The 25,811-nt window shown below is 44.6% G+C and overlaps 1 protein-coding gene across 17 annotated transcripts in view; it reads left to right on the forward strand.

Annotated features, from left to right (window-relative positions):
- The window catches only part of mlh3 (mutL homolog 3 (E. coli)), a 140,992-nt gene that overhangs the window by 25,840 nt on the left and 89,341 nt on the right, over positions 1-25,811 (forward strand). For 14 of the 17 annotated variants that reach the window (XR_009510842.1, XR_009510844.1, XR_009510841.1 and 11 more), the window contains exons 4-6: positions 7,305-7,409; positions 7,538-7,610; positions 18,886-18,957. Coding sequence is in view for 5 of the 17 variants with exons in the window: in XM_059962908.1 (XP_059818891.1) it covers positions 7,305-7,409; positions 7,538-7,610; positions 18,886-18,957 (250 nt within the window). In the remaining 12 variants the exon portion in view is untranslated. Of the gene's footprint in view, positions 1-6,082; positions 6,216-7,304; positions 7,410-7,537; positions 7,611-18,885; positions 18,958-25,811 lie in introns of those variants that run through there. The other 3 variants (XR_009510872.1, XM_059962939.1, XM_059962933.1) reach the window with 3 other exon arrangements.

Here is a 25,811-nt window from a genome sequence, read left to right on the forward strand (position 1 = left end):
ATAGAGGGTTATGGGGTAGTGTGGGTTTAGTACTTTTCTTTTTAAGGATTATATGGGTCGGCACAACATGGAGGGCTGAAGGGCCTGTACTGTGCCGTAGTGTTCTATGGTTAACTTCTTCCTTGTAATAGTAACTACACTCGCTTCTCTTCCCTCACACTCTTCAACATCTGGGCCACTGCTGTTGTTTTCCACAGTAAATAATAATGCAAAATACTCATTTAGTTCAACTGCCATCTCCTTGCCTCATGGTATTTATTTCTCCTGTCTCATTTTCTAGCAGTTTTATATTTACTCTCATCTCTCTTTTATCTTTTACATATACTGAAAAGTCTTTTACTATTCACTTTGATATCGTTTGCTAGCTTGCTTTCATATTTCATCTTTTCCCTCCTAATGATTCTGTTAATTGCTTTCTATAGGGTTTTAAAAGCTTCCCAATCCTCTGACTTCCCACTATTTTTTTCAGTGTTGTATGCCCCCTCTATTGCTTTTTACTCTTGAATATCTCTTTGTTTTTGGAATATATCAGTTCTGCACTTTCCTCATTTTCCCCAGAAATTCATACCATTGTTTCTCTGCTGTACCCCTGCCAGCATCTCATTCTAATTTACTTTTGCCAACTCCTCTCTCATACCACTAATTTTCTTTACTCCACTGAAATACTACTAAGTCAGACTTTACTTTCTCCCTATAAAATTTCAAGTTGAACTCAATCATATTGAGATCACAGCCTTCTAAGGGTTCTTTTACCTTAAGCTCCCTAATCACTTCTGGTTCATTACCTAACACCCAATCCCCCAGAATAGCTGTTTCCCCTAGTAGACTCAATAACAAACTACTCTAAAAAGCCACCTCCTAGGCATTCAACAAACTCACTGTCTTGAGATCCATTACCAACCTGATTTTCCCAATTGACCTGCACGTTAAAATCTCCTATGACTATCATAACATTGCCCTTTTGACACGCCTTTTCTATTTCCCATTGTCAGCTGTGGCCCACATCCAAGCTACTTTTGGGAGGGGTGTATATATAATTGCCATCAGGATCCTTTTACCCTTGCAGTTCCTTAACTGAACCCACAAGAATTGAATATCTTCTCATTCTATGTCACATCTTTCTACTGATATGATGCTACGATATTGTTGGGATAACGGAGACATGGCTGCAAGGGGATCAGGCCTGGGAATTGAGTGTACCAGGGTATATGTGCTATCGTAGAGACAGAAATATGGGAAGAGGGGGTGGGGTGGCCCTGTTGGTGAGGAATGAGATTCAGTCCTTAACAAGAGGTGACTTGGGAACAGGGGAAGTAGAGTCTGTGTGGATTGAGCTGAGGAACAGTAAGGGTAAAAAGACCCTAATGGGTGTTGTGTACAGGCCCCCAAACAGTAGCGTGGATATTGGGTACAAGTTGATTAGGGAATTAACATTGGCATGTGCTAAAGGTAATGCAGTCGTTATGGGAGATTTCAACATGCAGGTGGACTGGGAGAATCAGGTAGGTGCTGGACCCCAGGATAGGGAGTTTGTGGAGTGTCTAAGGGATGTATTTTTGGAACAGCTTGTGCTTGAGCCAACCAGGAACGAGGCTATTTTGGACTTGGTGATGTGTAATGAACAGGAATTGATAAGTGATCTTGAAGTAAAGGAGCCATTAGGAAGTAGTGATCATAACATGATAAGTTTTTATCTACAATTTGAGAGGGATAAGGGCAGGTCAGAGGTGTCAGTGTTGCAATTAAATAAAGGAGACTACGGAGCCATGAGGGAAGAGCTGGCCAAAGTTAAGGAAAGACAGTGGATCAGCAGTGGCAGATATTCTTGGGCATAATACAAAAGATGCAAATGCAGTTCATTCCAATGAGAAGGAAGGATTCAAAGAGGGGGAAGGGGCCACAGTGGTTGACAAAGGAAGTCAGAGATTGTATAGCATTAAAGAAAAAGAAGTATGACAGGGCTAAGATGAGTGGGAATACAGATGATTGGGAAAGTTTTAAGGAACAGCAGATCTTAACTAAAAAAGCAATACGGAGAGAAAAAATCAGGTATGAGCTCAGTCTAGCCAGGAATATAAAAGGGGATAGCAAAAGCTTTTTTAGCTATGTGAAGAGAAAGAAGATAGTTAAGAACAATGTTGGCCCCTTGAAGAATGAATTGGGAGAAATTGTTATGGGAAACAGGGAAATGGCAACAGAATTTAATGCATACTTTAGATCTGTCTTCACCAGGGAGGACACAAGCAATCTCCCAGATGTATGGATGGGCCAGGGTCATAAGATATCAGAGGAATTGAGACAGATTGACATTAGGAAAGAAACTGTGATGAGTAGACTGGTAGGACTGAAGGCTAATAAATCCCCGGGTCCGGATGGTCTGCATCCGAGGGTTCTAAAAGAGGTGGCTCAGGAAATTGCGGATGCATTGGTAATCATTTTCCAATGTTCCTTAGATTCAGGATCAGTTCCTGAAGATTGGAGAGTGTCTAATGTTGTCCCACTTTTCAAGAAGGGAGGGAAGGAGAAAACGGAGAACTATCGCCCTGTTAGCCTAACGTCAGTCGTGGGGAAGATGCTTGAGTCCATTATTAAGGACGAAATAGTGGCACATCTAGATGGCAGAAATAGGATTAGGCCGAGCCAGCATGGATTTACCAAGGGCAAATCATGCTTGACTAATCTGTTGGAGTTTTTTGAGGGTGTAACAAGGATGTTAGACGAGGGTAAGCCAGTAGATGTTGTGTACCTAGATTTTCAGAAGGCATTCGATAAGGTGCCACATAGGAGATTGGTGAGTAAAATCAGAGCTCATGGCATTGGGGGCAGGGTTTCAACATGGATAGAAAACTGGTTGGCAGATAGAAAGCAAAGGGTAGCAGTGAATGGGTGTTTCTTGGGCTGGCTGGAGGTGACTAGTGGGGTACCACAGGGCTCTGTATTGGGACCACAGTTCTTTACGATTTATGTCAATGATTTAGATGAGGGCATTGAAAACTATATCAGCAAGTTTGCTGACGATACTAAACTGGGTGGCAGTGTGACATGCGAAGAGGACGTTAGGAGAATACAGGGAGACTTGGATAGGCTGAGTGAGTGGGCAGATACTTGGCAGATGTCATTCAATGTGAATAAATGTGAAGTTATCCACTTTGGAAGCTGGAACAAGAGGGCAGAGTATTGTCTGAACGGTGTCGAGTTAGGTAAGGGAGAAATGCAAAGAGACCTAGGAGTCCTAGTTCACCAGTCAATGAAGGTGAATGAGCAAGTGCAACAGGCAGTGAAGAGGGCAAATGGAATGTTGGCCTTTGTTACAAGGGGAATTGAATACAAGAGCAAGGATGTTCTTTTGCATTTGTACAGGGCCCTGGTGAGACCACACCTGGAATATTGTGTACAGTTTTGGTCTCCAGGTTTAAGGAAGGACATTCTGGCAATTGAGGAAGTGCAGCGTAGATTCACTAAGTTGATTCCTGGGATGGCAGGGCTGTCTTACGCAGAGAGATTGGAGAGATTGGGCTTGTACACGCTGGAATTGAGGAGATTGAGAGGGGATCTGATTGAAAGGTTTAAGATAATTAAAGGATTTGATAGGATTGAGGCAGGAAGTATGTTCCAGATGTTGGGAGAGTCCAGTACCAGAGGGCATGGATTGAGAATAAGAGGTCAGTTATTTAAAACAGAGTTGAGGAAGAGCTTCTTCTCCCAGAGAGTTGTGGAGGTGTGGAATGCACTGCTTCGGAAGACGGTGGAGGCCAATTCTCTGGATGCTTTCAAGAAGGAGCTGGATAGATATCTGATGGATAGGGGAATCAAGGGATATGGGGACAAGGCAGGGACTGGGTATTGATAGTGAATGATCAGCCATTATCTCAGAATGGCGGTGCAGACTCGAGGGGCCGAATGGTCTACTTCTGCACCTATTGTCTATTGATGCCATTCTTCACCAGCAGAACCACGTCACCACCTCTGCCAACCTTCCTATTCTTCTGTTATAATGCATAACCTTGGAGATTCAGCTCCCAACTGCAACCATCCTTCAGCCGTGATTCAGTGATGGCCATAACATCATGCCTGATAATCTGTAATAGCACAATAAGATCATCCACCTTATTTCTTGTACTCTGTGCATTGAGATATAACACTTTGAGTTCTATATTTGCTATACTTTTTGATTCTGCATCTCTGATCTACTGATACTTATCCTGCTGGCTGCAATTTTGTCCTACCATCTGCCTGCCCTTCCTGACAGACTGACTGCATGCTATCTTTGCTTTTTACCATCCATCCTAATCCTGAGTCCCTTCACTCTGGTTCCCCCCCTCTCCCCCCCCCCCCCCCCGCTAAATTAGTTTCAACCTTCCTCAACAGCCCTAACAAACCTGCCTTTGAGAATCTCCCTCAGATTCAGGTAAAACCTGTCAGTTTTCTACAAGTGATTCCTCCCCTGGAAGAGATACCACTGATCCAAGAACCTGAAATCTTGTCCACTGCACCAGCTTCTCAGCCACACATTTATCTGCCAAATTATCCTGTTTCTACCCTCACTGGCATGTGGCAGGAAGCAATCAAGAAATTACTGCCCATGAGGTTCTGCTTCTCAGCTTTCTGCGTAACTCTCTAAATTCTAGCTTCAGGACCTCTTTGCTTTTCCTTCTTACGTCTTGGGTACAGATGGGTACCACGATGTCTAGCTGCTCTCCCTCCCCCTCCAACATGTCGTGGACGCAATCTGAAATGTTCCTGACCGTGACTCCTGGGAGGCAACATACCATCCAGGTGTCGTGTTCACATCTACAGAATCTCCTGTCTGCTCCTCGGGTGACAATTGAGTCCCCAATCACTACTGCTCCCCTCTTTCCCTCTTTCCCTTTTCCACCATGGACCCATGCTCAGTGCCAGTAACCTGGTCTCCTTGGCATTCTCTGGGAGGTCATCCCCTTCAACAGTATCAGAAACGGTATACTTATTATTGAGGGGAACAGCCACAGGAGTGCTCTGCACTAACAGTCATCCAGCTACTCACCTCCTGAAAATTAGGAGTGACGACTTCCCTGTAACTGTGATTATCTCCTCAGTCTCCCGTACAAGCCAAAGGTCATCCAGCTGTTGCTTCAGATCCCTAACTCGGTCTTCAAGGAGCTCCAGCTGGATGCACTTCATGCAGATGTAGTTCCTTGGGAGACTCTAGAACTCCCAACATCCATCATGAAGAGCACAATGGTCATTTACTACACTCGGTACAGAAAGAGGAAAAAATGGAACCTTAACAGAAGTTTACCCAGAGCCGAAGCCTCTTTTGAGCCAAAGAATGGCACTTCTATTGTCACCACTGGCCTACTCCCAACAATGGCCCCTCCACTTGTCCCTTCTGTACTTTAATTTGTTGTGATTGGCTCCGGCTTCTGTTTGGGCTGCCAAAATGAGCCAAATGCTCACAAAGCTCTCCTTTTAAACAAGCGTCACGAACCTGTGAGGAATATTAAGGCTGTACTCTTCTCCCACCACTGATTGGGCCGCCGGAACTGTAGGTTAGTCAAGGGGGCATCAAAGAAATTGTTTATTTAATAAACAAAAGATATTGGACATCACTAGGATGGAATGGTAATAAATTCCCAGGTAGTACAGTAGAGTGAAAAAAGGTTATCTGAGAATACATCAAGACCTTGATCAAATGGATCCACTCTAGATTGCCTACTATCACAACAGGTCAACAGAAGATGTGATTTCTCTGGCTCTTCCACTACGATGGAACACTGGAACTTGTTATTCAGGGTACTGTTCATCGACTGCTGCTTGGCCTTCCACACAATCTTCGAACATAGATCATAGAACACTACAGGTCCTTATAACCTACTTGAAAATCCATCTAACCCTTCCCTGCTAAATGCCCCTCAATTTTTTCTGTCATCTTTGTGCCAATCATCCTATCCAAACTCATCAAGGATCCAATTGCAAAGTGATGTGTTGAATCCCAGGTTTAAGAGTTTGGAGATGAGTTTGTTTGGAATTATGGTATTAAAGGCAAAACTGTAATCATAAACAGAAGTCCTGATGAAACGTTGACTGCTTTTTCCCTCCATAGATGCTGCCTGACCTGCTGAGTTTCTCTAGAAATTTGTGTGTTGCTTGGTGTCATTACTGTTGAGATGCTCCAGAGGTGTGGCCAGGGAGTTGACATCAGCTTGGATCCTTGACTTCCTGATCAACGAACTACAGTAGGCAGCAACATTTTCTCCATGATTATGCTCAACACTGGTGTCTCACAAGGCTGTGTCCTCAGCCTCCTACACACTCAAGACTGCTCTTACACCATCTACAAGTTGGCAGATGACAGCACCATTATGCCACTCTCTCTGCAAAGGAGTACACTACCGATATATGTCATAAATCAATTTATCTACCCTGTTTAGATTTCTGTGATCTTAGAGAAATGTTTTCTACGATCATGTTCCTTTCATAAATCAAGTGATTTCAGCTACCCCCACCACCTAGGACATGTTCTCTTCTTGCTGCTGCCATCAGGAAGAAGATACAGGAGCCACAGGACTTTCACCAACCAGTTTAGAAGCACTTATTACCCCTCAACTATCAGGCACTTGAACCATAGCAGATAACTCGCACTATCGCTGAACTGTTCCACAAACTATGGGGAATCACCTTTGAGGAGTCTTCATCTCATGTTCTCCATATTTATTGCTTATTTATTTACTATTATTATTGCTTTCTTTTCATATTTGAACAATTTGGTTTTTTTTTCCACACTGGTTGAATGCTCAAATTGCTGTGGTATTTCATTGAGTCTATTATGGTTATTGGATTTATTGAGTATACCCACAAGAAAATGAATCTCCAAGGTGGTATATGGTGGCATATATGTACTTGGATAATAAATTTACTTTTCAACTTTTTTTTAAGGCTTCAAAATTCTAAGTAAATATATTCATTGGATTCACTTTTATCTTCCAATCAAAAACTTCTATGAAAGCCAGCATCTTCTGAGCAGGTCTTTCCCTGCATGTACATTGACACTTTCTGATTTACGTAGATAGAAGACACAGCATTGTACAGGCCATTCCACCCATGAAGATATTAGCTCAGCAATTTCTAATCTGTAAAAACTAACAAAGCAATTAAAATGCTCGTCAATGTTTAATTGTAAACAAAATGATGTCTGACAAAGTCAGGTAAACTCTTTATGAAAGAAACTGTCTAATAATGAAAAATCAGTGTATCTAGAGTTCTCAAAGGTTCATCTGGTACTAGAGTGTGATATGTAATATTTTTCATATGTGATGGTATTCCAGGTTGCTGTTGATGTTAGCAGTGAGCAAGCTGACAATTTGGCAGTGAAGATTCACAATGTATTGTATCCCTACCGTTTTACAAAGGACATGATCAGTTCAATGCAGGTGAGAGCACGGATAAGAGTTAACCTGGGTAAGTGCCATACATTTAATAACCCAGGAAACTGTGGAGACATTTCCTCAGACTATCCCTGAACCTTGCTAACAGCTCTGTAATATCTTGTATTTTTTAGGTCCTTAATCAGGTGGACAACAAGTACATTGCATGCTTGATAAATACGAGCCTTGACCAAGGGACAACAATAGGTAGGCCTGGCTTGATAAGTGATGCCATGAATCCAGATGAAAGCACTCAGCTCAAAACATTGTCTGTTTATTCCCTTAGAAACATAGAAAACCTACAGCATGATAGAGGCCCTTTGGCCCACAAAGTTGTGCTGAGCATGTCCCTACCTCAGAAATTACTAGGCTTACGCCCTCTATTTTACTAAGCTCCATGTACCTATCTAAAAACCTCTTAAAAGACCCTATAGTATCTACCTCTACCACCGTTGCTGCCAGCCCATTCCACGCACTCACCAATCTGTAAGTAAAAAACTTACCCCTGACATCTCCTCTGTACCTACTCCCCAGCACCTGAAACCTGTGTCCTCTTGTGGCAACCATTTCAGCCCTGGGAAAAAGCCTCTCACTATCCACATGATCAGTGCCTCTCATCATCTTGTACACCTCTATCAGGTCACCTCTCATCCTCTCTTGCTCCAAGGAGAAAGGGCTGAGTTCACTCAGCCTATTCTCATAAGGCATGCTCCCCAACCCAGGCAACATCGTTGTAAATCTCCTCTGCACCCTTTCTATGGCTTCCACATCCTTCCTGTAGTGAGGCAACCAGAACTGTGCACAATAGTCCAAGTGGGGTCTGACCAGGGTCCTATATAGCTGCAACATTACCTCTTGGCTCCTAAGTTCAATTCCACGATTGATGAAGGCCAACACACCATTTGCCTTCTTAACCACAGAGTCAACCTGTGCAGCTGCTTTGAGCATCCTATGGACTTGGACCCCAAGATCACTCTGATCCTCTACTCTGCCAAGAGTCTTACCATTAATACTAAATTCTGCCATCATATTTGACCTACCAAAATGAACCCCTTCACAGTTATCTGGGTTGAACTCCATCTGGCACTTCTCAGCCCAGTTTTGCATCCTATCAATGTCCCGCTGTAACCTCTGACAGCCCTCGACACAATCCACAACACATCCAACCTTTATGTCATCAGCAAACTTACTAAGCCATACCTCCACTTCCTCATCTAGGTCATTTTTAAAAATCACGAAGAGTATTGGTCCCAGAACAGATCCCTGAGGCAGTCCACTGGTGACCAACCTCCATTGCAGAATGTGACCTGTCTACAACCACTCTTTGCCTTCTGTGGGCAAGCCAGTTCTGGATCCACAAAGCAACAACCCCTTGGATCCCATATCTCCTTACTTTCTCAAATGCCTTGCTGAAATCCATACACACTATATCTATTGCTTTTCCTTCATCAATGTGTTTAGTCACATCCTCAATAAATTTAACCAGGCTCGTAAGGCGCGACCTGCCCTTGACAAAGCCATGCCAATTACTCCTAATCATATTATACCTCGAAATGTTCATAAATCCTGCCTGTCAGGATCTTCTCCATCAACTTACCGACCATTGAGGTAAGACTAACTGATCTATAATTTCCTGGGCTATCTCTACTCCCTTTCTTAAATAAAGGAACAACATCCGCAACCCTCCCAATCCTCCAGAATCTCTCATGTCCCCATTGATGATGCAAAGAATATTGCCAGAGGCTCATCAATCTCCTCCTTCACCTCCCACAGTAGCCTGGGGTACATTTCATCCGGTCCCGGTGACTTATCCAACTTGATGCTTTCCAAAAGCTCCAGCACATCCTCTTTCTTAATATCTACATGCTCAAGCTTTTCAGTCCGCTGCAAGTCATCACCACAATCATTAAGATCCTTTTCCATAGTGAATACTGAAGTACTCATTAAGTTTCTCTGCTATTTCTGGTTCCTTACACATTTTCCCACTGTCACACTTGATAGGTCCTATTCTTTCTCGTCTTATCCTCTTGTTCTTCACATACTTGTAGAATGCCTTGGGGTTTTCCTTAATTCTGCCCGCAAGGCTTTCTCATGGCCCCTTCTGGCTCTCCTAATTTCCTTCTTAAGCTCCTTCCTATTGCCTTATAATCTTATAGATCACTAACGTTACCTAGCTCTCTGAATCTTTTGTAAGCTTTTCCTTTCTTTTTGACTATATTTATTACAGCCTTTGTACACCACTGTTCCTGTACCCTACCATAACGTCCCTGTCTCATTGGAACGTACCTATACAGAACACTACACAAATATCCCCTGAATATTTGCCAGATTTCTTTCGTACTTTTCCCTGAGAACATCTGTTTCCATTTTAAGCCTCCAATTTTCTGCCTGATAGCCTAATAATTCCTCTTACTCCAATTAAATGCTTTTCTAACTTGTCTGTTCCTATCTCTCTCCAATGCTATTGTAAAGACAATAGAATTATGATCACTATCTCCAAAATGCTCTCTCACTGAGAGATCTGACACCTGACCAAGGTTCTTTTCCCAATACCAAATCAAGTACAGCCTCTCCTCTTGTAGGCTTATCTACATACTGTGTCAAGAAACCTTCCTGAACACACCTAACAAATTCCACCCCATCTGAACCCCTCACTCTAGGGAGAAACCAATCGATATTTGGGAAATTAAAATCTCCCACTATTACACCTTTCCAGGATCTGTTTCCCTATCTGCTCTTCGATATCCCTGTTACTATTGGGCGGCCTATAAAAAACACCCAGTAAAGTTATTGACCCCTTCCTGTTCCTAACCTCCACCCACAAAGGCTCTGTAGACAATCTCTCCATGGCATCTACCTTTTCTGCAGCTGTGACACTCTCTTTGATCAACAGTGCCACCCATGCTCCCACCCCTTTTGCCTCCCTCCCTGTTCCTTCTGAAACATCTAAAACCCGGCACTTGAAGTAACCATTCCTGTCCCTGAGCCATCCAAGTCTCTGTAATGGCCACCAAACACTGGTTTATATAAATTAACCACTAAATTTAGTGAACCACTAAATTATAGCTCCAAACACTGATCTACGCTCTAAGCTCATCTGCTTTGTTCACAACACTCCTTGCGTTAAGTTAGACACATCTCAAACCTTTGGTCTGAGCACATCCCTTCTCTATTACCTACTTATACTCCCTCTTGAGCTGTCTACAAGCTTTCTCTATTTGTGAGCTAACCTCCACTGCCCCGGTCTCTTCAGTTTGGTTCCCAACCCCCAACAATTCTAGTTTAAACTCTCCCCAGTAGCCTGAGCAAACCTCTCCGCCAGGATATTGGTCCCCCTGGGATTCAAGTGTGACCCATCCTTTTTGTACAGGTCACACCTGCCCCAAAAGAGGTCCCAATGATCCAGAAATCTGAATCCCTGCCCCCTGCTCCAATCCCTGAGCCATGCATTTATCCTCCACCTCATCCTATTCCTATTCTCACTGTCGAGTGGCACAGGCAGTAATCCTGAGATTACTACCTTTGCGGTCCTGCTTCTCAACTTCCTTCCTAACTCCCTGCAGTGTTTTTTCAGGCCCTCTTCCCTTTTCCTACCTGTGTCATTGGTACCAATATGTACTTCTTTAGATGCATCGGGCTGAGTTGGGTGCGTGAGGTGAATCCCAAAGGTGTTGGGGATGAGTGGAGCCCAGGCTGCTTAGTTCATTTGTTGAAGTGTCAGACTTTTTTTTTGCGAGTGGAATCTGGGGGCATTGGGATGATTGTGGTTGATCCTGGGGGTGTTTGGGGGGAGATTGGCATATATCCCAATGCTTTTGGCGGTGAGCAGAGACCAGATTGTTTAGCACATTTGTTGAAGTGTTTGACTGTTAGTTTTGTTGGAGTGGATTGCAGGGTTGTTGGGATGAATGGGGTGGATCCTGAGATGAATGTGTTGGATCCAAGGGATGTTGGGGGTAAGTGAAGTGAAGACTAAGGTGTTTGGTAGAAGGGGGTGGATCCCAGGCATGCTGTGTTGAGATGACTGGATCCCAGGGGAGAGTCGGGTAAATCCCAGAGGTGTTAGAGGAGAGTGGGATAGAGCCCAGAGGTGTTGGGGGAGAGTGGTGTAGATTCCAGAGATGTTAGGGGTGAGTGGGGTAGATCCCAGAGGTGTTAAGGGAGAGTGGGTAGATCCCAGCGGCATGGAGGGGGTTAACTGCGATGGCTCCCAGTGGTGGTAGTGGGGGTTACCGCGGTGGCTCCCAGTGTTGGTGGTGGGGTGGGGGTTACCGGGGTGTCTCCCAGTGGATCTGGGTGAGACTGTGGTGGTTCAGAGTAGTGGCACTAGAGGTGGGGGGGGGGTACCACGGTGGCTCCCAGTGGCACTGGGGGGTTACTGTGATTGCTCCCAGCAGCCCTGAAACGAATCCCAGGAGTAGGGAGATGAGTGGGGCGGAAACTAGCAGCGTTGGGCGAGTGGGATGGATCCTTGGGTGTGTTGGAGATGAGTTGTGTGTCTCCCAAGCGTGTTGGGGGTGACTGGGTTGACTCCCAGGAGCGCTGTGGGGGTGGGGTGACTGGGGCGTTTTCCATGGGTGTTTGGTTGAGTGGAGTTGTGCCCCGGCATGTTTGGACGATTGGAGTGGAGTTGTCCCCAGGCATGTTTGTGTCAGTAGAGTTTATACCCTGTGAGTGGAGTTGGTCCCTCGTGTGTTTGGGTGAGTGGGATTGAACCCGGTGTGTCTGGGTGAGTAGAGTTGTTCCCGGGTGAGTGGGGATGTTTCCCAGTGTGTTTGGGCGAGTGGGGTTGTTCCCAGATGTGCTTGAGTGGATAAATGGGGATGTTCCTTGGTGTGTTTGGGTGGATGAATGGGGTTGTTCCCCAGTTTGTTTGGGTGAGTGGAATTGCTGCCTGGCATAGTTAAGACCATATGATATAGGGGTAGAAGCCGGCCATTTGACCCATCGAGTCCGCTCCACCATTCAGTCATGGTGTTGCAAATACTTCAGTCATCTCCACTCCCTTGCTTTCTCCTCATATCCCTTGATGCCTTAGCTAATCAAGAACCTATTTATCTCTGCCTTAAATACCCCCAATGACTTTGCCTCCACAGCCGCTCGTGGCAATACATTCCACAGATTTACCACCCTCTGACTAAAGTAATTTTGCTGCATCTCTGTTCTAAAAAGGACGCCCTTCAATTCTGAAGTCATGCCCTCTTATCCTGGACACCCCTAACATGTGAAATAATTTTGCCATATCTAGATCTATGTTTCTATGAGATTCTCCCCCCCCCTCCCCACCAATTCTCCTGAACTCCAGGGAATACAGCCCAAGAGCTGCCAGATGTTCCTCATATGGTAACCCTTTCATTCATTTGTATCTTCTCTGAACCTTCTCCAATGTCAGCACATCCTTTCTAAATTAAGGAGCCCAAAACTGCACACAATATTCCAAGTGTGGCTTCATGAGTGTTTTATATAGCCTCAACATCACATCTCTACTCTTATATTCTATACCTCTAGAAATGAATGCAAACATTGCATTCGTCTTCTTCACCACTGACTCACCCTGAAGGTTAACCTTTAGGGTATCCTGCACAAGGGCTACTAAGTCCCCTTGCATCTCTGCATTTTGAATTATCTCCCCATCTAAATAACAGTCTGCCCGTTTATTTCTTCCACTGAAGTGCATGACCATACACTTTCCAACATTGTATTTCATTTGCCACTTCTTTGCCCATTCCCCTAAACTAAATCTCTCTGCAGGCTCTCTGTTTCCTCAACACTACCTGCTCCTCCACCTATCTTCAGCAAATTTAGCTACATTTCCATTAATCCCATAGTCCAAAGCATTGACATACATTGTAAAAAGCAGTGGTCCCAACACTGACCCCTGTGGAACGCCACTGGTAACTGGCAGCCAGCCAGAATAGGATCTCTTTATCCCATTCTGTTTTCTGCCAATCAACCAATGCTCCACACAGGCTAGTAACGCCCCTGTAATTCCATGGGATCTTATCTTGTTATGCAGTCTCATGTGCAGCACCTTGTCAAAGGCCTTCTGAAAATCCAAGTACATCACGTCTACTACATCTCCTTTGTCTACCCTGCTTGTAATTTCCTCAAAAAAATTCAGTAGGTTAGTCAGGCAGAATATTCCTTTCAGGAAACAATGCTGGCTTTGGCCTATCTTATCATGTGCCTCCAGGTACTCTGTAATCTCATCCCTAACAATCGATTCCAACAACTTCCCAACCACTGATGCCAAGCTAGCAGGTCTATAGTTTCCTTTCTGCTGCCTCCCACCCTTCTTAAATACGGTGTAACATTTGCAATTTTCCAGTCATCTGATACAATGCCAGAATCTATCGATTCTTGAAAAATCGTTGTTAATGCCTCCGCAATCTCTCCAGTTACTTCCTTCAGAACCTGACAGTGCATTCCATCAGGTCCAGGAGATTTCTCCACCCTCAGACCATTAAGCTTCCTGAGCACCTTCACAGTCGTAATTTTCACGGTACATACTCTACTTCCCTGACACTCTTGAATGTCTGGCATACTGTAGATGTCTTTCACTGTGAAAACTGATGCAAAGTACGCATTCAGTTCCTCTGCCATCTCTGCGTCTCTCATTGTAATATCTCCAGCATCATTTTGTATTGGTCCTATATCTACCTTCAACATTCTTTTACTCTTTATATACTTAAAAAAGTTTTTAGTATCTTCTTTGATATTGGTTACCAGCTTCCTTTCATAATTTATTTTTTCCTTCCTAATGACTTTCTTAGTTTCCTTCCGCAAGTTTTTAAAAGCTTCCCAATTCTCTGTCTTCCCACTAGATTTGGCTTCCTTGTATGCGTTCTTGTTTGCTTTTACTTTGGCTCTGACTTCACTTGTCAGCCATGGTAGTGTCCTTCCATTCAAAAGTTTCTTCTTATTTGAAATATGTCTGTCTTGCACTTCCCTCATTTTTCTCAGAAACTCCAGCCACTTCTGCTCTGCTGTCATTCCTGCTAGTGTTCCTTCCAGGCAACTTTGGCCAGTTCCCCTTTCAGGCTTTTGTAATTTCCTTTATTCCACTGAAATACCGACATTTTGGAATTTATTTTCTCTCCTTCTCAAATTTCAAAGTGAACTCACTCATACTGTGATCACTGTTTCCTAAGGGTTCCTTAAACTTAAGCTCTCTTATCACCTCCAGATCATTGCACAACGCACAGTCCAGCACAGCTAGCTGTTCTAAAATGCCATCCCTTAGACATTCTACAAATTCTCTCTCTTGAGGTCCAGTACTGGCCTGGTTTTTCAAATCCACTTTCATGTTAAAATCCCCAACGAGTAATATGACATTGTCCTTCTGACATGCCTTTTCTATCTCTTGCTGTAATATTATAATCCACATCCCGGCTGCTGTTTGGAGGCCTGAATACAACTGCCATTAGGGTCCTTTTACCCTGGCCATTTCTTAGCTCAACCCATAGTGACTCTACACCTTCCGATCCTATGTCATCCCTCTCTAATGATTTAATATTATTTCTTATACACAGGGCTACACCACCCCCTCTGCCTGCTAAACTATCTTTCCAATACACACTATATCCTTGGACATTCAGCTCACAACGACAGCCATCCTTTAGCCAAGTTTCAGATATGGCCACAACGTCGTACTTGCCAATCTATAGCGGAACTTCAAGATTGTTCATTTTATTTATTATGCTGCATGTATTCAGATATAACAGTTTTAGTCCAGTGTTTGTTGCTTTCTGTTTTAACTGCACCATGTCTCTATTGCCCTGTAACTCATCCCACTGGCTGTGATCTCCTGTCTGTCCTTTCTATCGTCCCTGTTGCATGCTATCTCTGATTTATTTCTGTTTTCCCCCTTCCTCAGCCCTATCACTCTGGTTCCCATCCTGCTACTAGATTAGTTTAAACCCTCCGTACTAGTTCTATTAAACCTACCTGCTAGGATATTGGACCCCTTTGGGTTCAGGTGTAACCCATCTTTTTTTGTACAGGTTGTACCTCCCCCAGAATTTGCCCCAGTGATCCAGGAACCCGAAACCCTGCCCCCTACACCAGATTCTCAGCCATCCATTAATGTGTCTGATCATGCTATTCTTGTGCTCATTAGCATGTGGTAGAGACAGCAATCCTGAGATTACTACCCTGGAAATCCTGCTTTTCAGTGTCCTACCCAATGCCTGAATTCTTTCTTCAGGACCTCCTCCCTTTTTCTCCCAATGTCATTGGTATCAATGTGCCCCAAGACTTAGAACCATAGAACATTACAGCACAGAAACAGGCCTTTTGGCCCTTCTTGGCTGTGCCAAACCATTTTTCTGCCTAGTCCCACTGACCTGCACCTGGACCATATCCCTCCATACACCTCTCATCCATGTACTTGTCCAAGTTTTTCTTAAACGTTAAAAGTGAGTCCACATTTACCACTTCATCTGGCAGCTCATTCCACACACCCACCACTTTCTGTGTGGAGAATCTCCCCCCCCCCCCATGTTCCCTTTAATCTTTTCCCCCTTCACCCTTAACCCATGTCCTCTGGTTTTTTTCTCCCCTAACCTCAGTGGAAAAAGCCTGCTTGCATTCTCTCTATCTATACCCATCATAATTTTATACACCTCTATCAAATCTCCCCTCCTTCTTCAATGGAACCAGCACTGATCCCTGTGGCACACCACTAGTCACAGGCTTCCACTCAGAGAAGCAATCCTCCACTACCACTCTCTGGCTTCTCCCATTGAGCCAATGTCTAATCCAATTTAATACCTCATCATGTATACCAAGCAACTGAATCTTCCTAACTAACCTCCCATGCAGGACCTTGTCAAAGGCTTTACTGAAGTCCATGTAGACAACATCCACTACCTTCCCTTCGTCCACTTTCCTTGTAACCTCCTTGAAAAACTCTAATAGATTTGTTAAACATGACCTACCACGCACAAAGCCGTGTTGACTCTCCCTAATAAGTCCCTGTCTATTTAAATACTTGTAGATCCTATCTCTCAGTATTCCTTCCAATAATTTACCTACTACCAATGTCAAACTTACCGGCCTATAATTTCCAGGATTACTTTTAGAGCCTTTTTTAAACAACGGAACAACATGAGCTATCCTCCAATCCTCTGGCACCTCACCCGCAGATACCAACATTTTTAATATATCTGCCAGGGCCCCTGCAATTTCAACACTAGTCTCCTTCAAAGTCTGAGGGAATACCCTGTCAGCTCCTGGGGATTTATCTACTCTGATTTGCTTCAAGATAGCAAGCACCTCCTCCTCTTCAATCTGTTAGGGTTCCATAGCCTCACTACTTGTTTGCCTTATTTCCATTGACTCCATGCCAGTTTCCTTAGTAAATACAGACGCAAAAAAAATATTTAAGGTCTCCCCTATTTCTTTTGGTTCCATACATAGCCGACCACTCTGATCTTCAAGAGGACCAATTTTATCCCTTTCTACTGGCTGTTCACCCTCTCCCTTCAGAATACTCTGCACTCAATACGAGATGTCCTGTACCCTGGCACCTGGGAGGCAACACACCATGCGAGCATCTCTCTAAGGCTGACAGAACCTCCTGTCTGTTCCCCTCACTATGAAATCCCCTGTGACAACTGCATTCTTCATCTTCTCCTCTCCGTCCTGCAGCACGGAACCAGACTCAGTGCCAGAGACCCGATCGCTGTGGTCATCCTTTGTCAGGTCACCCCTATCAACAGCATCCAAAATAAGATAACAATTACTGAGGGAGATGGCAACAGGGGTGCACTATACTATCTGAGCTTTTCCCTTCCTTTCCCTGACAGTCACCCACTTATCTAACTCCTGCAGCCTCAGAGTGACTAACTCCTACTAGCTCCTATCTACCTCCTGCTCACTTTCCCTAATGAGCTGTAGGGTCATCAAGCCACAGCTCCAGATCCCTCACACAGTCTCTCAGGAGCTGTATCTCAGGGCACCTGGTGCAGATGTGGCCATCTGAGAGACTGGAATATTCCCAGGATTCCCACATCTGACACCCAAAGCAAAGTACTAACCCTACAGACATACTTGGGTGGGTGGAGTTGTTCCCTGTTAAGTAGTGTTCTTCCCCAGTGTGTTTGGATGAGTGTGATTGTTCTCCAGTGTGTTTGGGTGAGTGAGGTTGTTTAACTAGTGTGTTTGAGTGAGTGGGTTGTTCCCCGGTGTGTTTTGGCAAGTGGGGTTGTTCCCCGGTGTGTTTTGGCAAGTGGAGTTGTTCCCCGGTGTGTTTTGGCAAGTGGGGTTGTTCCCCAGTGTGTTTTGGCAAGTGGGATTGTTCCTTGCTGTGTTTCGGTGAGTGGGGTTGTTCCCTGGTGTGTTTGAGTGAGTGGAGCTATTCCCCAGTGAGTGGAGTTGGTCCCTGATGTGTTTGCGTTTGTGGGGTTGTTCCCCAGTGTGTTTGGGAGAGTGGAGCTGTTCCCTGGTGCACTTGGGAGAGTGAGGTTGTTCCCTGGTGAGTGGAGCTCTTCCCCAGTGTTTTTGGGTGGGTGAATGGGGTTGCTCCCCAGCATATTTCGGTGAGTGGGTGGAACCTGGGAGGCTGGGATTAATGGGGTGGATTGCAGGGGCTTTTGGGGTGAGGGCAGATGTTTGAGTATGGGGTTGATCCCAGTGGCATTGGGGTTGAGTCAGGTAATCCCAGGGATGTTTTGTTGAGTGTGGTAGATCCCAGGCATGTTGGGGATGACTTGTGTATCCCAGTGATGTTAGGGTAAGTGGCTTGGAACCCAAGCATGTTGGAGTGAACGGGGCAGATCTGAGGGTTGTTAGCATGAGTGGGGTGGATCCCTGGCGTGTTTAGTTGCTTGTGTTAAGTGGGATTGATTCCAGGAGGGTTGGAATGAGTGGGGTGAATCCCAGAAGTGTCATAGACCTTGGGATCCCAGGGGTGTTGGGGGTGAGTAGGGTAGATCCCAGGAATGTTGGGATGAGTGGTGTAGAACCTTGGGGTGTTGGCATTAATGGGGTGGATCCTAGAGGTGTTGGGGGTGAGTGGGGTGGATCCCAGCAATGTTGGAGTGAGTGAGGTGGATTCTAGAGGTGTTGGGATGAGTGGGGTCAATCCCAGTGGCATTGGAGGTGAATGGGGTGTAGCCCAAGGATGTTGGGGTGAATGGCCTGGATCCCAGACATGTTAGAGTGAGCGGGGTGGATCCCAGATGTGTTGGGTGGATCTTGATGTTAGGACATGGGGTGGATCCCAGGAGTGTTTGTGTGAGTGAGGTAGATCCTGGAGGTGTTGAGGTAAGTGAGGTGAATCCCAGGAGCATAGGGTGGATCTGAGTTGAGGTGACTAGCATGGAGCGAGTTGTGTCGAACCCTGGGGTGTTGGGGTGAGTGTGATGGATCTGGGGTTATTAGGGTAGGTGGGGTGGACTCTAGAGGTGTGGGGGTGAGTGGAACCCAGGCTGTGAGGTACATTTTTTTGATGTGTCTGACTGTTGGTTTTGTTGTGTAGGCAATAACCTGCTGGTGCTGGTGGATCAGCATGCTGCACACGAGAGAGTGCGTCTAGAACAGCTCATTTCAGGTAAGGAGGCAGTCTGCATGAAACAGAAACCATGAGTGTGGTTGCAAAGGGGTTCTGGTGTTCTATCTTTAGTTCAGAAGGGCTACAGGGACAAGCTAGGGAACAATGGGACAGTAAGCCTGGCATCATCAGTGGAGGGGATTCTGAGGAACAGAGTTTGTTTTTATTTGGACAGACAGTGATTGATTCAGGATAATCATAGTTGATCATGGGAGATCATGTTTCACAGATTAGTTGGAACTTATTTTTGACGTGGTGACCACAAGAATTGGTAAGGAGGGTGGAATGCTTTGTTTATGTGTACTTCTGCAAAGCCTTTGACAAGGTAAAATCACATCGTATCTGTGGAGATAGCCAATTGGATACAAAATTAAATTGATAGAAGACAGATGGTTGTGATCAGGGTTGCTTTTCAGATTGGGAACTTGTGACTCATGATACAGGGGTTTATGTTGTGTCTTCTATTATTCCACATCAGTATTAATGATTTGCATGAGAATATTGGAGCAGCATTGAAGAAGGTTGTGTTAGGTTACAATAGGATCTAGGTCAACTGGAGAAGTGTGGAAAGGAATGGCAGATGGAACTTCTCAAGGAGACCGCTGATTAGATTGTGAAGGCATTATAATCAGAATCAGGTTTATTATCACTCGCATGTGACGTGAAATTTGTTAACTTAGCAGCAGCAGTTCAAAGCAATACATAATCTAGCGGAGACAGAAAAAAAAGTAATAATAAATAAAATAAAACATAATAATAAATAAACAGGTAAATTATACATATTGAATAGATTATAAGAAAAATGTGTAAAAGTAATCTTTAAAGAATCAGATTTATTATCACTGGCATGTGTCGTGAAATTTGTTCACTTAGCAGCCGCAGTTGAATGCAGTACATAATATAGAAGAATAATGTAAGTAAATCAATTACAGTATATGTATGTTGAATAGAATAAAAATTGTGCAAACAGAAATAATATATATTTAAAAAATGAGGTAGTGTTCAAGGGTTCAATGTCCATTTAGGAATCAGATGGCAGAAGGGAAGAAGCTGTTCCTGGATTGCTGAGTGTGTGCCTTCAGGCTTCTGTACCTCCTGTCTGATGTTAACAGTGAGAAAAGGGCATGCCCATGGTGCTGGAGGTCCTTAATAATGGATGCTGTCTTTCTGAGACACCGCTCCTTTGTAGGCTAGTACCCAAGATAGAACCAACTAAATTTCTGAAGCTTCTTTCATCCTGAGCAGTAGCCCCCACCCACACCAGACAATGATGCAGCTTCTCTACAGTACATCTATAGACATTTTTGAGTCTTTTTGTTGACATACCAAATCTCTTCAAACTCCTAATGAAGTATAGTCACTGTCTTGCCTTCTTTAAAGCTGCAATGATATGTTGGGACCAAGTTAGATCCTCAGAGATGTTGACGCCCAGGAACTTGAGACTGCTCACTGTCTCCACTTCTGATCCCTCTATGAGGATTGGTATGTGTTCCTTCATCTTGCCCTTCCTAAGGTCCACAATCAGCTCTTTCGTCTTGCTGACATTGTGCCAGGTTGTTGCTGTGGCACCACGCCACTAGATGGCATATCTCGCTCCTGTACATTCTCTTGTCACCACCTGAGATTCTACCAACAATGGTTGTATCATCAGCAAATTTATTGATGGTATTTGAGCCTAGCCACACAGTTATGTGTATATAGAGAGTAGAGCAATGTGCCAAGCACACATCCCTGAGATGCGCCAGTGTTGGATCGTCAGCAAGGAAGGTATGTTATCACCAATCCACACATACTATTGTCTTCCAGTTTGCGGAAGTAACTTGCAGGATAGACAAAGGAAAGTTGGTAGATGTTATTTTCAGAAGGCCTTTGCCACATGTGAGGCTGCTAAACACGAAGAGCCCATTGCATTATAGGAAAGATACTAGCATGGATAGAGGATTGGCTCTTTGGCAGAAGTCAGAGTATAGAGTCATAGAAGAGTACAGCACAGAAACAGGTCTTTCAGCCCATCTGGTCCATGCCAAACCATTTAAACTGCCTACACCCTCGACCTGCACTGTGGCCATCCATATCTCTTCCATTCATGTACCTATCCAAGCTTCTCTTAAACGTTGAAATTGAGTTCGCGTGCACCACTTGCACCAGCAGCTCATTCCACACTTTCACAACCCTCTGAGTGAAGAAGTTCCCCTCAAGTTCCCCTTAAACTTTTCACCTTTCACCCTTAATCCCCTCGATCTTCTACTTTCCAATGAATAAAGTCCTAACCTATTCAATCTTTCCTTATAACTCAGATCCTCCAGACCTTGCAACATCCTTCTAAATTTTCTCTACATTCTTTCAACCCTGTTTACATCTTTCCTGTAAATAGATGACCAAAAGTGCACACAATACTCCAATTTAGGCCTCGCCAATGTCTCGTACAACTTCAACATAACATCCCATATCCTGTATTCAGTAGTCTGATTTATGAACACCACTGTGCCTAAAGCTTTCTTTATGAGCCCATCTACCTGTGATGCCACTCTCAATGAATTGTGGACCTGTTTTCCATGATCCCTTTGTTCTATCCTATTATCATCCAGGTTGTTGATGTAGAGGACAAACAACAATGGTGCTGGTTCTGGGAGTAAAGGAATTCAGGGTATTGGTGACTAGTGGAGTTTCATTTTCTACATTAATAAGCTGGATGAAGGAAATGAAGCTGAAGCATTGTGGCCAAATCTGCAGATGATACAAAGACAGATTGTGAGAACAGGCAAAGAAGTGGTAGATGGATTACAGTGTAGGGAGGTATGAGGTAGAAGTAATAACGGCATAGACTATTTTCTAAATAGAAGGAGAATTCGTAAATCAGAGGTGCAAAGGGAATTGGGAATCTTTGTTCAGTATTCCCTTGAGTTTAAATAGAGGAATTAAGTCAGTGGTAATTGAAGGCAAATGCAATGTTGGCAGTTATTTTGAGAGGATTTGAATATAAAAGCAAGGATGTAATACTGAGTCTTTATAAGTCATTGGTCAGACCATATTTGGTAATGTGAGCAGTTTTGGGCCCTATAGTTTAAAGGAAAATGTGCTGGAGTGAGTCCAAAGGAAGCTCACAAGAATGATACTGGGAATGAAAGCGTTAATGTATAAAGAGCATTTGATGTCTCGAGTTCATCAACTACTTGATGCAGTTCAGAAGGATAAGGGGATCTCTAAGTTCCATTCTAATTATAGAATTCTGAGAGGGAGTAGATGGTCACAGTCTTTTTCCTAGTTTAAGGGATTCTGAAGCTAGACGCCACAAGTTTAAGGTGAGAGGGAACAGATTCAAAAGGAATCTAAGGGGCTAGTTTTTCATAGAAGGTGGTGAGCATATGAACACTCCATGAAGTGGAAGAGGACACAATCAAGGTAGGTGCAAACATAACATTGGTATGGCATTTACTCAGGTATACAAATGGGAAAGATTTAGTGAGATACGGGCTGAGTACAAGCAAATAGAATTAGTATAGGTCGGCATTGCGGTTGGTGTGGACCAGTCTTGGTCAAAGAGGCTGTTGCAATGTTGAGTCACTATTAATCTGAATAAAATAACAATGTCAATTATTAATGCTTTATCTCGCTGCCGTGATTACAATTTGTGTTTATGGTGTGGATGATACTGATAGGTTGTGAGCTGGGCTCAGTGTATAGGATACCGGCTTGTGTCTGGGTATTGTTTACTGTTGTCTCACTTCACCAGACTCGGCAAAACACCTCTGCTCATAACTCCAGAATACTGATCTAATAGTGGCAGGGTCAGTATTGGGGGAGGGGGGAAGTCGCACTGTGGAAAGGTCACATTATGGGGGCGGGGGCTGCAACTGAAGGAGGGTCATACTGTACAAGCTCTCTCCTAAAGCTGGAAAACTGCTGAGATATCCAAGAGAGCATGTTTAGAGAAGATTTTGGGAGAGTGGAGACCCAGCTTGGCAGTGGACCAAAGCAATTCCTCTTCATGTAAGGATTTTACTTAGAGAAGCTTTCAGTATTGTCTTTCGAGTGGCTGTAGCTGGCGGATTGTCAAGGTTCATTTCTTAAACTTTATCAGGAGCAGGGACAGATTTATTCTGTTTTGTAATAGCAGAAACCACCCACCCTTATCATTTGGAATTCCTAGCCCAAGACACAGCAACACATTCATGACCCCTCACAATATCAGCAATGGCTTTTAAAGTGCCATACCTACCAGCTGAAGTAGTTACTGTGCACAATGGGTGAAGAGGATTTCAGACTTTGGTGTCCAGAGGAAGAGTGGACTGGCCTGGGAGATGCCTTCATTTTTGCAGCAGTACTTAAGGTTTTTCCACCGCACAGACGTCCCTGCCAAAGGTATTTCCTGTTTTCCTTCCCCTCTCCGAACTGTTCTGTTTGCTGGTGTATAATCCCAGTGGTGCTAAGAAACATAGAACATCTACAGCACAATATAAGCCCTTCAGCCCACAAAGCTGTGCCAAACATGCCCTTACCTTAGCAAACACTAGGAAATCTACGGATGCTGGAAATTCAAGCAACACACACAAATTGCTGGTGGAACATAGCAGGCCAGGCAGCATCTATAAGGAGAAGTACTGTCGACGTTTCGGGCCGAGACCCTTCGTCAGGAGTCCTTACCTAGGCTTACCCATAGCCCTCTACTTTTCTAAGCTCCATGTAGCCATCCAGGAGTCTCTTAAAAGACCCTATCCTTTTCACCTCCAACACTGCCACTGGCAACCCGTTCCATGCACTCACCGCTCTCTGCTTTAAAAAAAAACTTACCCCTGACATCTCCTCTGTACCTACTACCAAGCACCTTAACACTGTGCCCTCTCGTGCTAGCCATTTCAGTTCTAGGAAAAAACCTCCGACTATCCACATGGCAATTCCTGGCATTATCTTGTACACCTCTATCAGGTCACCTCTCATCCTCCGTCGCTCCAAGGAGAAAATGCCGAGTTCACTCAACCTATTCTCATAAGGCATGCTCCTCAATCCAGACAACATCCTTGTAAATCTCCTCTGCACCCTTTCTATGAATTCCACGTCCTTCCTGTAGTGAGATGACCAGAATTGAGCAAGTAGGGCCTGACCAGGGTCCTATATAGCTGTAAATTTACCTCTCAGCTGTTAAACTCAATTCCACAATGGATGAAGGCCAATGCACCGTATGCCTTCTTAACCACAGAGTCAACCTGCATAGCAGCTTTGAGTGTCCTATGGACTTGGACCCCAAGATCCCTTTGATCCTCCACACTGCCGAGAGTCTTGCCATTAATGCTATTATCTGAAGCATTATGTTAGATTGTTTAGTGATTGTCTTGACAGGCTGCAGCTCTAAGATGTCAGCATTGAAGTCATATGTAGAGGCTGCGGTTTCCGGACTTGCAGCTCGTGAAGAGGGTCATCCTTTAAAATGACTGACTTTGGAAAAAGCTGTGTAATGTACTGTTCTTACTTCAGTACATTGAACAGCAAGACCATTTTCTTATCTTTGGTCTGCAAGAGATATGTTCCTGCCCTTTAGTAGGGGGTTAAGGATGAGGAAGGTTTTCATGCAGATGGAGTCTGTGTGGCACCCGTGCAGATGGTTGTATTCTGTGAGGTCCACCCCATGTTCCTGACATGGCCTCCTACCCCACCTTCATTCTCTGGGTGAGGTGCAATCAGAATTAACCCCAATGCAATACAGAGCACCTCTGCGGAGCTTTGACCACCCTTTCTCCTTTCAGCACCACCTGCATATGCAGCTGGAGTTGAGTGGGGATGCTGAGGAGCACTTTCAGGTACAATTTGAAGGGAATTATTACACTATTCCTTAAGCTATGGGCTGTCCGTGATGCCAAGCCTCCAAAGGGTTTGGGCATATTCAGAAGAATTGCTTGAACTGCCAGGCTGCCAACTCTGCCGCAGAGATCAGGGCGGCAACGCTTGGCCTTCCCCTGCTGTCCATGTCACCCCCCCCCCCCCCGCCCCACTCACTTCTAGTGGATCTAGTGGATGCATGGAGGGCTCTGTGGGAGGAGTTACCAAGGGTTAGCCACTGGGAGAGCTGGGTGGCTAGATGCTGAGTACTGCAGAAGGGTCTCAGCCCAAAACATCAACCGTACTTTTTTCTGTTGATGCTGCCTGGCCTGCTAAGTTCCTCCAGCATTTTGTGTGTGTTCCTTGGATTTCCAGCATCTGCAGATTTTCTCTTGTTTGTTGATATATGTTCCACTGTCTTTGGAGAAGCTGACCAGTACCCTCAACCAGCTACAGAGAGGCAAGTTTCTAGGGCTGGATGGAGTGACAGTAGAATTCCTCTGAACCTTCTGGGACATCCTGGGGCTTGATTATGCCAGAGTATTGGGGGAAAGCCTGGCGAGTAGTGAGATGCCCCTCTCTTAGTGCAGAACAATTGTAGCCCTGTTGCCAAAAACAAAAAGTGGAGGATCTCCATTGCCTAAAGAATTGGTGTGGAATATAAAATCTTTGCCAGGGTGATGCCCAATCATCTAGCTCATTGCTGGTTCAGGTAGTCCACCCTGACCAGTCCTACATGGCCCTATAATGGTACTTTCAGGACAATATCCACCTTGATCAGGAGCTGATTCACTTGTCCCTTGAGGATGGTCTGACCATTGCCTTTCTCTCCTTTAACCTGGAGAAGGCATTTGACATGGTGAACTATGAGTACCTTTTTTTGGGAACCTGCATGTATTCTCGCTCAGACCATGTTTTGTGGCCCCTGTCCAACTGTTGTACGCTGCTACAGAGTGCCCTGTTAAAGTTAGGGAGGTTTGCTAGTGTAATTGGGGAGGGTTTAAACTAGATTTGCAGGGGGATGGGAACCAGAGTGCCAG

Source organism: Hypanus sabinus, chromosome 2 (genome assembly GCF_030144855.1).
Source record: "Hypanus sabinus isolate sHypSab1 chromosome 2, sHypSab1.hap1, whole genome shotgun sequence".
Taxonomy (NCBI): Eukaryota; Metazoa; Chordata; class Chondrichthyes; order Myliobatiformes; family Dasyatidae; genus Hypanus; species Hypanus sabinus.